The sequence below is a fragment of the Nipponia nippon genome, unplaced genomic scaffold (assembly GCF_047370975.1).
Source record: "Nipponia nippon isolate SJK-2023a ecotype South Korea unplaced genomic scaffold, ASM4737097v1 scaffold_31, whole genome shotgun sequence".
Lineage (NCBI taxonomy): Eukaryota > Metazoa > Chordata > Aves > Pelecaniformes > Threskiornithidae > Nipponia > Nipponia nippon.
In genome coordinates, this window is record NW_028262349.1 from 5,993,165 (window position 1) to 6,008,476 (window position 15,312).

The following is a 15,312-nucleotide window of genomic DNA, read 5'->3' on the forward strand; positions in this document are numbered from 1 at the left end:
CTCCCAGCACCTTAGCGCTCACAAAGAACAATTTGTTTAGAGAGATCAAGTCTCTTATCAGACCAAGTGACATAGTTGCAAAAACACAGCAGCGATGTTAGGGGCAACTCTTACCTGTGAACCCCCCACGCGCTACCGACCAGTGGCAGGCTGTAGGACTCCAGAAAACATTGCACTTGTAGATACACTTTAATGCCTGAGCATCAAAATGCAGAGGTCACCGCACGACCGACTGAATTACGAAACTCTCAGAAATATTCTTTTTTCCTGTTAATCTTATCCCCCAGTGTTGCATTAGTACAGCTCTCTTGCATGTGACTTCCTTGTCATGTTCTGCTCTGAAAAGTGAGATGTGGCGATTGCTGATACCATTCATAAAAGGCCCGTCCTCCCTTGACGAATATTGATGTGTGCGTCAAAGCCTTTGGGTCTTGCTCCTTCCTGCTGAGCTGTGTTCCCCCAGGCGAAGGAGGAAGCAGGACGTGGCTCAGCTGGTCCTTACGTTCGTGTTTGCCTTGACCGTAGCGGGACCAGGTTCCTGATGGGTCCATTGGCCTCCCAGAGTTGGAAGGTACAATCCAGGCTCTGGTTGCTGGATTGGTTTGGTTTGATTTGTTTGGTTTTTTTTTTATCCCAAGGCTCTCTTCATTCCCCTGTTTAGGCGGTCTGCTGCGCTCGCATTTCAGACTTCCTTTGGCCCCCAAAGTTCATAGCAGCTGCCTGTAATGGAGCCCTTTACATGTGGGGAACAAGGGCAGCTTGGGCTAGGCCGTCTTCTGACCTCAGAATTCAAGTGTACATCCCCGAAGAGGAATAAGTAAATCAGTGAGTTACAGTACAAAAGGCTGTAACAGTTTGGTTTAGAAGACAGTTTAATCTGTCTAAATATGTGAGAGTTGTGTTGGCAGGTGAGCAGGCGATGTTGGTATGGCTGCTGTTTCTGGTGGTGGTGCAGGACCACGTTGGAGGGTGTTGCTGGCACACTTGAGGTCCAACCTGGAAGATCAGCCTGGGGTTGTTTAGTCTGGAGGAGAGGAGGCTGAGGGGAGCCCTCATCGCTCTCTGCAACGGCCTGAAAGGAGGCTGGAGCCAGGGGGGGTCGGTCTCTTCTCCCCAGGAACAAGCGATGGGACGAGAGGGAACGGCCTCAAGCTGCGCCAGGGCAGCTTTGGGTTGGGTATTGGGAAAAACTTGTTCCCCGAAAGGGCTGTCAGGCCCTGGCCCAGGCTGCCCAGGGCAGGGGCTGAGTCCCCATCCCTGGGGGGATTTAAAAGCTGGGTAGACGTGGTGCTTGGGGACATGGTTTGGTGGTGGCCTTGGCAGTGCTGGGTTAGCAGTTGTACTCGATGATCTTGCAGGTCTTTTCCAACCTTAATGATTCTATGGTCAAAGCAAGGTCCTGCAGCCCTTTGCTGCCCGCACCCCATTCAGATCCCATTCACTGCCTGTGAAGTGCAGGCAGGCTCTTCCCTGTGTCAGCTTGCTGCTAGATTGAGTGTTCATTCCACACCATGCGCAACCGCAGAGGAGCATCGGTCTGCAGGTGAGGATGTACAGTTAACAGTTTTGGGAGCCCCTCCGTCCTGCAGCCGTCGGCAATGAGAGAAGTGGGAAAGCATCACCTGGAGCCGCCACTGCACATCCCCTGTCCCTGCATGGTTTTTCATCGCGTGCCTCCCTGGCTGTGTTTGGACTGTGGCCCATAGCTCTGGGTTTTGTTTCAGAAGTTACTTTTCCTGTTGATAGCCTTTCAAACCACTGCAAAGCAGTGCTGCTGCTGCTGCGCTGTCATCAGCGAGGCTGCAGAAGGGGGCCTGTGGGCTGATTCTTAACGACAGACTCGCGTTACCTGCCAGCTGTCGGAGGTTTGTCCGTGCCTGCCACCAGCAGTATATGTGTGGGGAGGCAGGGGTTAATTCTGGTTTGTAACTGCCTGCTCTTGTCTGCTCTCTCCTTCCCCTTGCTCCATCAGTTAGATTAAAACCCAGTCACAACTGGAATTCTAAGTTGCTTTTCCCACCTCTGTTTCCATTCCCATCAGTTCTAGAAGTTATTTTCTTTCCCTTCCCACCTCCCTCTGGAAACGACACCTTCCCCCTCCTCCTCCCCACATTCCCGTCTCCTCCGGGTGCCCAGCGAGCCTTGGCGGGGAAAAGAGCCCCCCAACTGGGGAAGGATTCAAGCTTCAGTTTGCAAAATTCGTATTCAATTTTAAGGATTGTTTAATTTACAACTGCCATTGACTTGTCAGCCCCAGACGGGAGAAGGCTTTAGACTACAGTGCTAAACCAAACCATGTATTTAGCAAAGCAATTTGTAGAAGAGCGTTACATCAGTGGTTAGTGCTGTCTGGGTCTTATCACTTTTCTCCCAGCTGCTAAAAGATACGAAATGGCTCTTTGACCAAAAACTCTCAAACGGTTGTTTCAGAGGCTGAAAACCACTGCTTTAAAACATTTGGGAAGGGCTGTATCTTGGCTTTGAGGACACAGTGCAGGCAAGCCCAGTAACAGGGAGCTTGCTAGGGCTTACGCAGGCCAAAATTTTGAGTGCAGGTTTCAGATGTTTTAACTTAAGAGCTAGTAAAATATTCATGCCCAGAAACAAACATGTGGAAGTGCGTTTAGCCATAGTTCACAGATGCTGTAGCACCTCGTAATAAGTACAGGCTTAGAAAACTACATACTTGAAGAAAAGCTCAAAGACCAGGGTACGCCGGAGGAGTCTCTCCTCTGACGCCGAGGTCTGTGCCTCCGGCAGGCAAGGGGGGCTCGCTGGGACAGTGCGACAGCGAAGTCTGGGCCCTCTGCGCGCCTTCGTGTCTGCGCTCCGGGGTGGGTGAGTGAGCAGCCCGGGACAATCAGATCTTAATTCCTGTTGAAATCTGTGAAGAGCCGCTCTGAACTGGGGCCTGTGAGGGTATGGTGCCCAACAAGCCATCTGCGAGCGTTGAGAGGTGGTGGGTGAGCAGCATTTAGTGAGCCTCAAACGCGAGAGAAATGCCACTGTGTTTTCAGAGAGGAGCAGACCCCTCAAGCCATTGCTGATAACTGTTAAAGGCTTTGGGATGTGAATTATTTGTTACTTCTCCTGTTTGGGGACTGTCTGAGAGCGCAGCGAAGGGGACGATCTGCCCTGCTGTGGCGTCTCCCGTGCGTGCCAGGGGAGCCGCTTGCACAAAGCGCCGTTAGTGCCTTGTGAGTTTGGAGGCCGGTGAGCACTTGATGAAAAGTCACCAGTTAGCCGCTGAGAGTGATCCCCGCTGCAGAGCAGGGTCTAACGCGCAGCTCGCCATCACCATACAGCCCGAGAGCAATTCCCTTGTCTGCAGTTCATTGGCAGCAAGCTTTTTCCCTGGCTCGAGGAGCAGCCTGTAGCCTGGTTTAATAAATGCCATGGTAGCAGCCTGCTCTTGCTCTTTCCCAGGGGCCAGCAGCGCTTCCCCGCCACGCGATGAGTGGTGCGAGGCCGGTACGAGCCGCGCTGAGCAGCGCACGTGCTGCGGCTGAGGTACGCGGGTCTGCCGCATCTCCGTACGGCGCGGTTCGTACTGCGTACCTGGCATGTTACGAGTGGGGGGCTCCTGCTAGAGCAAAATGGCTCACCTGGCTGGAATGACCGCCTGGTTTTGTTGTACTGCTTCCACCACGCTGTAAAATGCTCTGATCCCTGCCTGGAGTCTGGGCAAAACATCCTGGAATTCAGTTTCTCGTTTTCCTTGGGAATTGTTACAACCGCTCCGAGCTTCTGCACCACCGAAACCGATGCTGGTCAGAAGAGTGACAATGAGTGTGCTTCGCCGTGTGAGGTTTTCTTCGGCTTTTTGTTCACTTAGAGGCCAACTTACAGACCCCGGCCGCTCTCAGAAGCGTTCCTGCTGTTAGCAGAGGCTGTGCCCTTGGTGCAGAGCCCTTCTGAGAGAGCTGACGACCACTGCGCCAACTTGCTGGCGCTCTCCGTGAATACCCTCTGTCTGCAGTCTGGTGTAATCTCATCCCCACGCCAGACTGGGCCAAAACTCTTCACCATCTGCTTTTGGGAAGTGTCATCCCCAAGTTGTTCATCTGTTTCTGAGAAGAGGGCTGGGGAAGGAGGCTGCTTAGTCATTTAAAAATGACATGGTTCCCTCAGCCTTCTTATCTGAGAAATTCTCCGCTCCTTTGTTGCGGGGAGGGGTGGGCAGCGTTTTGAAACTTCTGGGGAAGTGATGCTCGTGTGTGAGTGTGCTGTTGAGCGGCTCTGAAAAAAATTCGCTGTTCACCAAGGAAAACTGGGAAGTCAAAATAGAAATTAGGGAGCAGAGGAGGATAAACGGGATGGAGACTAGGACTGGGGACGACGCGGGAGCATGCCTTATGGGAGCGGTGTTGATAAAAGGGTCTGTCCCGGGTGGGAAAGGCTATCCAGGCATCCTGGCTCTCTTCTGCTGTCGCGTGGCCACCGTGAAACCCATAAGAGAATTAGGTGACATGCTACCTGCTGATGTTGGTCCTCACCGGAGAACGCAGCTACCTGTTGCTGTTTGCTCTGCTGCGTCCTACCTTGCCAGGCTGGGGAGACGAGAGCTGCTCGTAGTGGCTGCGATGGTCCCCGGTCAGCACAGCCGATCTCCGTGGGAGTGGGCCATCAGCCCCACGAAAAACCAGCGCTGTCTACGTGTGTTTGAAGAGCCTTCGGAAGGAGAGGGGCTGAGAGCTGACGGGACTGGAGGAGGCGTTTTGGCGAGCGCTGTGGGGAAGCTGCATGGCCAAGTTGAAACGCTTCTGCAGAAGCTGCAGAAAGTTCTTGAAAGTCGGGAAATGCCACAACCAAAATTGCCTTAGTTTTTACTGCAGTCCTCTCCTATATCTGCATTACAGTGTGGTCTCTACGTGGTCACAGACCGCGTTTTCCAGGATCGGTGCACGGGTGAACGATGCCCAGTAGCTAACTTTGTCCCGCTGGGTTGTGTGGCTGTGTGCTCTTGCATCCCTGCTCACAAGACAAAATTATTTATTTTCCCATGGGCTTCTTCTCTGGGTACTTATGGCGGTGGTATCCGAGCGCTTCACAAACAGTAATTTAATTTTGCAGTCCCCTTTAGGGAGGGAAGACAGCAGCCTTGTTCAGCAAGAATTAAAGAGAATTTTTTAATAGAATTGGATTTTTATTTTCTTCAAGCAGCCATTTATTTATGCTGTGGTCTATTCAATGTAAAAATAGTAACAGCGTTCGCTGCCAGCGTGCCTGATCTCTGAACCGGGAGTGGGGGACTTTGTCTGAGCCCGGAGCCAGCTCTGGCAGCCACGGGCTGGCCCATGGCTGTGGGGAGGATATCTCCTGCAGTTCAGCCTAATTCAGTTATTTTTTTAACTAAGAAGCTGGTCAAAAGCTGAAAAAAACCCCACGAAAGGCTTTTGCTGACTTTTAGGCTGTGAGAGTGATGGGCTGGGTGCTTTTGTGGGGGCATGTTCACTGCAGGTGAAGGCAGAGAGCTGAGCTGCAGCCCCGGGAGCCCGGGGAGGGTCTGTAGCAGAGGCGCAGGATGCTGCCGCGCCGGTGCCTGTGCTGTGAAAGGCCAGAGCGGCTTCTGCTTGGCTCTCTGCAAGGGGCTCCAGCACAAGAGGGCTGTGGACGGAGCTCTCGAGTGAGGAGCGTGTCCCCAACAGAGAACAAGATGGCCAAGCCTTGGAGAGCGATGGTTTTCCAGTACCTGACTTTCCTACGTCAATGTTTAATGTGCATCCATATGTTTACAGGGAAGTGATCTGAATCCATGAGACTCTAGCCAGCATGGCTGGCATAGTTGAAAACTGCAAAATACGTTTCTGTGTTACCTGTAAGACTTCAGCAGCAGATATTTAGGTGAAGCGTTCAAACCACAAGTTGCAGTGCATACAGCTTTCCTGGAACAGGTAGTTTCTTCTTTGTTCCAATAACGTGAAGCACAGAAGATGCTCAGTTACTGCCTAGGATTCATCTCCAGCAAACATCCGTGTCTTTGCTGCCCAGAGCATTGTAGAAGAAGGAGCGCAGGCCTTTGGAAATGAAGCCTTTCTTCAGTCTAGGCAGCTCTTTCTCCCAGGCCACGGATGGTCACGCCGTTCTCTAGGCAGGGTTGGGTTTATTTGCCCTAACTTTTTACACCTTAAATTTGCCTCAGCCAAACCCTGTTCTTTAGAGCCCTGGAGTCTATGGAGAAAAGGAAATGCTCTTGTGATAATTAATTCCTGCCTCCTTAGAAACCTGAGTTAGGATGGGCCAACTTGTCTGGAGGTGCCTGCCTTTTTCTGGCTGTAGGAGACCCAAGGTAAGCGCTGCTACAGGCAGCTCGTTGTACGAGCCTAAATATCCCCCCCTCTTCGTGGTCTCCCTTCCACGTAAGCTCCTTTCTTTGGTCTGCGGCTAAATCCATCACAAACCTATTTTCTCTTACAAAGTGCTCTCCCTGCTGAAGATGCTTTGTCCTCTGGGATTTCCAGCAAAACTGCATGGCTTGAGACATTTGGTGCCGCCCTGGATGCGTCGTGCATTTCTGAAAGCGTTATCGAGGGTGATGCTGGGGCTTTGCTTCTACAGCCACAAGCAAGCACGGCCCTTCTGCACGGCTCCTGGTCTCCTCCCTGGCTGCAGCCCGCTGCCCGCAAAGTGGGGTGGGAGCACGGGTCAGTCCGCGTTTTCTGTGCCTGAGCCCGCTCCTGCCCGTTTGCCCTCTCGGCTTTCCCAGGTTACCCGCAAAAGTATCTCCTTTCCATGGCCGCCTTGTTTTGTGTGTTTTGCTGTGGCCCTCACCCTCTCACTTCTCTTTTCGATTCATTAACTGCTTGTAAAGTGTTTTAACTTTAACCTGTTGTTAATTTTGTCCCGAGTGTTTCTAAATGGGAAACGCCACCTCCACCCCCCAGAGGCTCCCGTTCCGGGCCATTTGCCTGTGCTGCGCGGCAGCTTTGGTTTCCCATCTCCTTCGGCCTGCCCTGCCCATCGGACAGGCGCTGCCTGCTCGGCCTGGCGCAATCCTGGCGTTGGGCAATCGGCACCGCCGGTCCCCGCCGAGCAGCCGAGGTCTCTGCGCGGAAATGTCCTGGGCTGGCAGCTCGGGCGGGCGTCAGAGCGGCAGCTGTTTAATCCCAGCGAAATGTCAGTCCGTGTTAAAGAGGAAGGATGTGTTTTTGTCCGCACATCATGTAAATCCTAGAGAGAGGAACCTAGGGGTTACAGCACTCAGCTCTGAGAGTGGGCTTGAATTTCTGGTGCCGAGGCCAAGGCTCTGGCTTTGCTAAAATTACCAGGATATCGAAAGCCAACGTATCCTGGTGGTAAACGCTAATGAGCGTTATGCACGACTTGTTCGTAATGCTTCCCTAAGCATTTAATACCTTTGCTAAAGCAAACCTCATTTGAGACAGCTCACTAATTCCAAACCAGATTTCTCTGGTGAATCAGTCACCGCTGGAGCCCTTTAGCCACACCCTTTGTTCCCGTTTTTCTGTCCTGGCAAGCAGGTCTCATGATGGAGCCCCAAGAAAACTCTTGCTTCCGTGCCTTCGCTGCTGGGGCTTTCCTGCAATATGTGTGTTAACCTGCTTTGTTTAGAAATGGCAGCTTTAGTAATAGCGGCATGTCCCTATGCCTCTGCAAAACGGCTCCTTCCACCGGCCGTATGCAGCACAGGAGACTGCCGGTTTTTTGCTCCTACTGTTTTTCTTTGTGTTTTATTACGCAATTTTGATTAAAAGATGGGTTTTTTCCACTGACTGCTAATACCTTTGGTTCACTGAAGCTGGATATTTTCTATAGGTCAGTGTTTTGGTTTTTTGTTTTGTTTTGTTTTGTTTTTTGTCTCATAAGAGAAGTACGACTTCCAAACACAACTGCCACCTGCAGCAAAGCGCGTTTGAAATTCTCGGAGGTGTTTGCCTGGCTGTTTGGGTCTGGAGCACGGGAGGGCTCCTGTGGGTCTGCCACGTGCCGTCTTTCTGCCCCGGCTCACTAGTCTCCCGTACCTCCGTAGCTGCGGGAGGTGCTGCTGGGGTGTCTCCGGTACGAGCAAAGTGAGGTTTGCAGGGAGCAATACTGATATTGTTATTACTCCTGCTTATGTTATTAGGAAAAGAAATTTTGCCTCTGGGCGCAGCACCGGGTGCAGCGATTGCTGCCTCCCCTCTGGTTGAGAGAACTGAGCCGTGACGTAAACTCTCCCCACCCTTCCTCCAGCCTCATCTTCCTTGCAGCCAGCCTTTTGCCTTTGCTTTCCTTGAACTCTTCTGCTGAACTCACTGCACCGTTCTCTGTCTCCTCTACCCCCATCCCCGGCTTCTCGCTCTCCTTCCTCAGTGCAAGCCTATGTTAGGCTCCTGCGTCTAGTGAAAACCAAATCGCTCTTGGCTCCAGCTGAGTCCCATGCCTCCCTCATCTTTTCCTTTCTGTCTTTGCTTGCATTTGCTGTCTGGAGATGTTCTTCTCAGATCCCACCCTGGATCCTCGTGGTATCTCTCTGTGCAGTCCTTGGCACTGCTCTGCAAACCTGGAACGGCCTCTTTGGGGCCAAAACTAGAACTACTTCATCCCCACATCCTTGGCACTTACCAGTGCTAGTCTCTTCCTTACATGTCCATCTTCACCACTTTGTCCAGCCTTGTCTGTGCCCTGAGGAGCTGGAGGACCTGCTGCCAGGGGGGTTTCTCTGGGGTGCAGCTGCTGGTGGTGCCGTGATCTCATATATATGTGCATGTGGTGGCACGGCATTTCCCGTGGTGACACCAACCACAGAAGCACCTGCTGCTGTGTAGGAAAGCGTCCTGGTGACCTGCAGCGCTGCTTGGGTCGGTTCCTCTCCTGTCCACCATTTCTAGCGCTCCTGCAGCTCTTGCTCTCCTTGGTCAGCCTGGTGCCCTGTGCTTCCCAGTGGCTGGAGCTGGGCTGAGTGCATCGGGAAGGTGCTTGTGCCCCTACAAGGAGAGATTCAGCTTGTTGAGGTTTGTGGAGCATCGATGGCAGGCAGTTGTGCAGTGGGGAAAGGAGGATGGGATGGGGCAACTGTGCTCTGCAGCATTTAACTACTCTACTTGCAGGGCTAGGGGCATTTCTGGGTCTTGGCTTCCTGAACTCTGGGTGCTCCGTCAGAAAACATCCCTCCCCACCTTGGTAAAGGAAACAGGACTGTCCTGCTGGGGCTGCCCATGGAGCTCGGTGGCCTGCAAGGAGGTTTTGGTGGATGCCCAGAGAAGGGATGGGACAGTCCCTCTTTTGAAGCTGCGTTTTTTGATTCGAGATGTTTCTCAGGGCAGGGACAGGGCTAACTGTGGTGCTGTGAATCAAGGTCATGTTTTTCTTTCTGGCTTACATAGCCAGGCACCAGGTCAGCAGCGAAAAGAAAATCAACAGGCGCCTGAGCAGCCACAGACTACCTATTTGGTGGACAGAAAGGACACGGGATGTTTTGTAATGCGGCTGGCTTTACACAGCCAAATACTCCTGTCGTTGCTGTGGCTTGTGTCATACCGTAGCCGTGAAGCACGTGGGGACCTTTGTGGCGGGGTCAGCTGGTGAGACTGGCAGGGCACGCTGGTCCTGAGCAGTGCTCACCAGAGCGGGTGGTCCAGCTGGGAGACACCGGAGCACGTGCTGGCCAGAGACTACTGGTCCTGCCAGCGCTGGTCCCGCACTGCGCTGGTCCCGCTTGGCATGGGACTGCCATCAGCTGGCATGTGCATGCTGCATGCAATGTGTTTTATGAAACAGAGGCTAATAGCTCCCAGCCACGTACACTTTGCAACACAAGGTGAGTGAGCTGTGAAAATCAATGAAAGCTTATTCTAAACCACCCATTTATAACCCCCAGAAAGACTGCAAGGTGCTGAGCGCTGCTGGGACACTCCCTCATCAGTCCGGTCCCCTTGGTCCCACCTGGCAGAATGCAGCCAAGCTCTGAGACACGCGGAGTAGCGGGTGCTGGGATGGACTGTCTGGGAGACTGCTCTGTTATACTTCGTGCTCTGCTCTTAGCTTCCAGAGGAGCTGATGATGTCCTGGTGTCTCTGTCTGCATGCCCTTCTCCTGCCTTCCATCACCTGGGGCTCACCCTGGGCAGTTTTGTGGGCATTGCAACACCCAAAGATCAGATACTCGTCATCCCGTAGCCCTGCCGTGGGTCCAAGAAATGAGCTCCCTTCCACAACCCTGCTGATCCCAGTAGAAAGAACATCTGGAAAAGCCTCAGGATCATGCTGGAGGACAAATATGGTTGTACCTGGAATAATAACTTGTCACACAGGCAGAGAGGTTGTTTACAGCAGGGCAGCCTGGACCCGGCTCACAGCTGAAGTCGCAGCAAGCAGCCAGCTCTACCTCTTTCCCTTTAGTCTCACACGTGATTGCAGCATGGAAGCAATTGTTTTTGGACTTGGCCTGGAAGGAGACCAAGTTGTGCTTTTGTTGCTTTCCCATGTTTACTTGATAGTTTTCCCTACAAAAATTGTTTAATCTGACTGACCACTTTTTGGATTGTTTGCAAGGTTTATTTTAAGTCCGGTATGCACTAATGTGCTGCTGTGCCAGAAACCCTGCGCCCTTAGGGTGGCTTATTGTATTCTTTTTTTACTGTGTCAGTGCATATTGGCAACGTAAATCAACTACTTCAAAAGGAAATTAATTTGCTTCCTGCCTTTACATGTTTGGCTCCCATCTTGGGGAGGAAGAAGGAGTTTCAAAGTTCACAAGGAATATAAATAGAATAAGATGCAGTAAAATACCTATCTGCCTTCAGTCCCTGAGATTCTTATTGTATGAGGGTCAAAAGTGACCCAAGTTGTCCTCTTACAGGGGACGGGGTGCTCTGGGATTGCTGCTAGAGGGGCGTTGGCCCAGTCGGGGCAATTCAGCGTTCACCTGGGTGCTGTGTGGCCGGGGCAGCCCTGGGCTGGTTGGGGCAGGGAAAGCCAGCCGCGCAGCTGGGGCTTTGGATGATGGGGCTGCCCGTGCACTGTTTGTCAGAGCAGCTTTTCTGCGTAGAGGAGTTGCTGTCCACCCTCGCTTCCTCCTGGGGTTCCTCAGGACTGCGTGTGTGGTCCTTATCTTCCCCACGCAGCTCATCACCACTAATCTCCTCTGCAGAGCCACACAAGGGGTGACTTGCAGGTCTGCCTCCCTTCTCCCAGCTCCTCCTGTCCAAACCACAGTTGTGGCTGCTCTGAAATTTCCTTCTGGCTGGCTGGCCATCAAGTTGTGCTCAGAATGGCTTTAAAAATGCTTCTAACTTGTCCTCTGTTATTGCAGGAGCATTACTTGGTCCCCACATCTGTCTGTGCTCTTCAGGTCCCAGCTTGCTCTCTAGCTTTGCTTGTCCTTGCTCTGTTTGGGTCTCTCAGATGCTTCAGGTCACATCTCTCAAATATCTTCCTTGTCGGTCCTCCCAGCTGAAATTCCTGGCCAGGCTTTTGTCTGTTGCTGCAGCATCCTCTCCTCCGTTCTGGGCCAGCTCGGTGTCTCATCGCAGGTGTCTGCAGAGCATGCTGCTGCCATGGCTCTGACCACCCCAGCCACGCTCCTGTTCCTTGCCTGGATTTGCCATCTCCCCTTTCTCTTTCCCATTTCAACAAGAGTTGTCTGCGCTTCTCATCCTCTCCTCACCCCTCTGCTGTGTCTCGCTGCACATCCCTCACGTTCGACTCTCTCCGTAGTTAAATCTGCACTAACTTGTGTGCGCCGTTCCTGGGCCAACACCTTCTGCTTGTCCTGGCCAGCCACCTTCTCAGGTTACCTGTGCTCTGTTTTGACCGGTATGGTCTCATTAATTTCTTGCATACCTGATACCACCCTTTCTGTATTGCTATTTAAACTGTGTAGGGAAGGAGCTTTGTGTGCATAGTTCTCGGACGCGTCCCTTTTCATGCTGCCTGTTCAAAAGTGGGCACCCTACCCCAGGTCTGGCAGTAGGACGTGCCTGCCTGGCCCTGGCTGCCTTGGGGATATTCCCCTCCCTGCTCTGACTGTGCCTTTTCGATCATGTTCTCCATTTTTTTTTTTTTTTGAGAAAAAAAACCCATCCTAAATGAGACCAATCATCCTCATGCGGGAAAGAAGGAAGGATCTGGCAGCCCAGCATACAGAACTCCCAGTAAAAATGGTCTGTAACAACTCTGGGTATTGGTAGGAACCACAGCTGCTTGCTATTCTAAAAAAGGAAAGGAAAGGCTGAAAATAGCATAATCCCAGGAAAACTAGAACAATTGCTGTTGTCAAAGTCAAGTATTTAAAATGAACCCACACTGGAAGGCAGTCGGGACTCCGAAAAGTGGTGAACATTTAGAGATTGCCTGTTGAGGGAAACCTGCCTGCAACAGAGCCCCATTCGTTCTGCAACCTGCTGATTTTTGAGAGCTGCAAGAGGAGCGCTTGCAAAGCCTGTTGGTAAGGCAGAGCAAAGTGCAGTGACCCCCGCTGAGGGATCACACGCTGCCTGGGAGGCGAGAAAGCGAGCCTGGAAATGGAAGGAATACACCAGAATCGGCTCTGCCCTGGTCCTGGCAGGTTTCTTCTGCCTGTTACGTGGTGGCCAGCGGATGGCCGCCAGCAGTGGAGGGGTCTTTGGGATTTTGCAGTCAGGAAGGTGGAGTTTTCAGCAGCTGTGTCTGTGTGATCGTGCCTTGTCCCCTCACGGTCACTTGTGATCCGCTGAGATCTGGGAGAAAGCAATGGGGGATCCTCCCCCAGCCGGCTGAGCTCCGTGTCCCTCCTCACCGGGCAGTCGTGCTGCTTTCTCTTCAGAAATGGTCAAAGGCTTTCTCTGGGAGAAAGATGCAGATCTGGGCACAGGTGGTTCTGTAAAAGAAAATGAGTTTGTGTTCCCTTCCTTTGCCGGGGCCAGCCCAACACCGAGGCCCCTTGGCTGCTGTTTGTCTGCTGAGGTGCAAAGCTTTCTGCCAGTTACTCACTTTCTTTTTGCTTTTCCATATTTTTTTCCCTTGTTGGTTGTTAAAAGTATACCTGATCATTCCCCTGTGCTGGGCACTGGGGAGGCCGCCCCTCGAATGCTGTGCTCAGCGCTGGGCCCCTCACCCCACGAAGGACACGGAGGGGCTGGAGCGTGGCCAGAGCAGGGCAGCGAGGCTGGGGCAGGGGCTGGAGCCCAAGGCTGGGGAGGAGCGGCTGGGGGAGCTGGGGGGGCTCAGCCTGGAGAAGAGGAGGCTGAGGGGAGCCCTCATCGCTCTCTGCAACGGCCTGAAAGGAGGCTGGAGCCGGGGGGGTCGGTCTCTTCTCCCCAGGAACAAGCGATGGGACGAGAGGGAACGGCCTCAAGCTGCGCCAGGGCAGCTTTGGGTTGGGTATTGGGAAAAACTTCTTCCCCAAAGGGCTGTCAGGCCCTGGCCCAGGCTGCCCAGGGCAGGGGCTGAGTCCCCATGCCTGGGGGGATTTAAAAGCCGGGGAGATGTGGTGCTTGGGGACATGGTTTGGTGGTGGCCCTGGCAGTGCTGGGTTAGTGGTTGGACTTGGTGATCTTAAAGAACTTTTCCAACCTAAACGGTTCTGTGATGCTATGACACTCTCTAGCTCTATTTTTGTGAAGGCTTATGTGAGTTAAGTGTACGCACCAGGTATGTACGGAGCGCAGAGAGCGTGTGAGAGCCTCCCCGCGTAAGCAGTCCTGTTTTGCTAGCATGCTGTGTGCTCTGCATGCTGCTGACTGATGCCCTTCTCCCTTCCTTCCTGCAGTGGCTGAAGGATCCCGGTCCCCGCAATGAGAAGAGGACCCTTTTCTGCGACATGGTGTGTTTCCTCTTCATTACTCCCCTGGCGGCGATCTCCGGCTGGCTGTGTCTGCGCGGAGCCCAGGATCATTTGCAGTTCAACAGCCGACTGGAGGCCATCGGACTCATAGCACTAACTATAGCACTTTTCACAATCTACGTCCTTTGGACGCTGGTAAGTGCCTGCTGCCCAGGGCCTTGTTTCCACTCAAAAGGGAGACCGAAGTGCTGGCTTGCACCGTGTCGGTGCAGCCAGCCGTTTCTGCCTCCCCTTGTGAGAAAACCTCGGGCTCTTTCTCTTGAACGTCCATTTAATTATCTTCAAATGGGAGCTGCTAAAGTTGTTGCTGAGAATGAGAAACCACTTCCTGATCATCTGCTTTCCAGATTGACACGGGAGCTGTGTTCCCCGGGGTGCCGTGTACCCGGGCGCAGCCGTGGCTGGGGCTGGGTGGGGAGGCCCGGAGGTGGGGGCAGGCAGTGGTCCAGCTGCTGTTCCTGTTCCTATTTTCGAGAAGAAACAAACTTATTACCTGGGTGGTTTAGGGGAAGAATAAAATCTGGAAAATGTTTGACCCCTAAATAACCTGCCATCGTGCCCCTCCGTGCTTTGTGCTGCCCAGCACAGGTTGGCCGGGCCCAAAAGAGGTGCAGACTGGCCGTTGGGGGTCTCTGTGGCCCACAACTAAACAAACTCCTACACAAGATTTTTAAGAGGTGAGTAGCACAGAAGGGTGTGTGCAAGGAGCACTCTGGCCCTGGGGAGGCCTCTGACTTCCCCGTACTGGGCTTTTGGACTCGAGCCCTAGCCAAGGGCGGGTAGCCAGCCTGCCCTGACCACTGCTGCGGCTTTACACCTGCGCTGTCAGGGTTGGAGGCACTGGGGATTAGTGGGATCCTGCACTTGATGCTGGGTGTTGAACTGATCCGTGCTGGGAAAGGGCTTCCTGCAGATGCCTCGCTTTGCATCTTTGTGGACATGCTGAATTAGGCAGCCAGGAGCTTGCAGCTTGGGGCGAGTCCAGAAGAGCAGGAAAGCAAATGTGAATTTGCTGTGTAGCCCATCTGTGAGCGCTCCCAGCTGAGAGCCGAGAGGAGCAGCCGGGCTGGGGGGCCGCTCCCTGCCCTGCCGCTCCCCGAGCCCTCGCGGCTCCCCTGGCCCCGCTCTCTCCGGGGGCTCCCAGGCCAGCGACTTCCCCTGTTTCCCATTCAGTTCTTGTCATGTTCTGTTCCTAGGTGGGTTGCTGGGTTTGGATCTTCATTTTGGCTCTCCTGTTCAAAGCCCTAGGTGTACTCGTGCCCTGTCGATACCCTTTTTCCAGCTGCTTGCTGGGAAACACCATTTTGGGAAGGAAAGAAGTGCAGTTGCTGGAGCAGAAGTAGTGGGACCCCAAAAAGCTGGCAGTTCTGCAGGCAGTGGAAGTGCCACAGCCCATTTCCCTGCCATTTATGCTCTGGTCTGTCAGAGTAACAGCTTTCCCTGGGGTGAGGACGTTCCTTGCAGCTCTCCCAGGCGGACTCAGGTGCCAGGGGAGGGTGAGTCGGTGCCACAGCCTTTGCTCTGGGGGTGCCTGCAGCGAGAGTGCCT

The 15,312-nt window shown here is 53.3% G+C and overlaps 1 protein-coding gene and 1 long non-coding RNA gene across 10 annotated transcripts in view; one reads left to right on the plus strand and one right to left on the minus strand.

Annotated features, from left to right (window-relative positions):
- The window catches only part of MARCHF2 (membrane associated ring-CH-type finger 2), a 38,809-nt gene that overhangs the window by 19,399 nt on the left and 4,098 nt on the right, over positions 1–15,312 (plus strand). For all 8 annotated transcript variants that reach the window (XR_015707379.1, XR_015707380.1, XR_015707381.1 and 5 more), the window contains one exon: positions 13,690–13,899. Coding sequence is in view for 5 of the 8 variants with exons in the window: in XM_087769717.1 (XP_087625843.1) it covers positions 13,690–13,899 (210 nt within the window). In the remaining 3 variants the exon portion in view is untranslated. The remainder of the gene's footprint in view (positions 1–13,689; positions 13,900–15,312) is intronic.
- LOC148054369 (uncharacterized) lies at positions 2,198–13,687 on the minus strand. Of its 2 annotated transcripts, none has more exons than XR_015707386.1 (3): positions 13,569–13,687; positions 8,566–12,798; positions 2,198–7,096 (listed from the first exon to the last, which is right to left on the minus strand). It is a non-coding gene; the product is annotated as an uncharacterized LOC148054369 (long non-coding RNA). The 2 variants fall into 2 exon arrangements; XR_015707385.1 differs by having other exon boundaries at positions 2,198–7,170.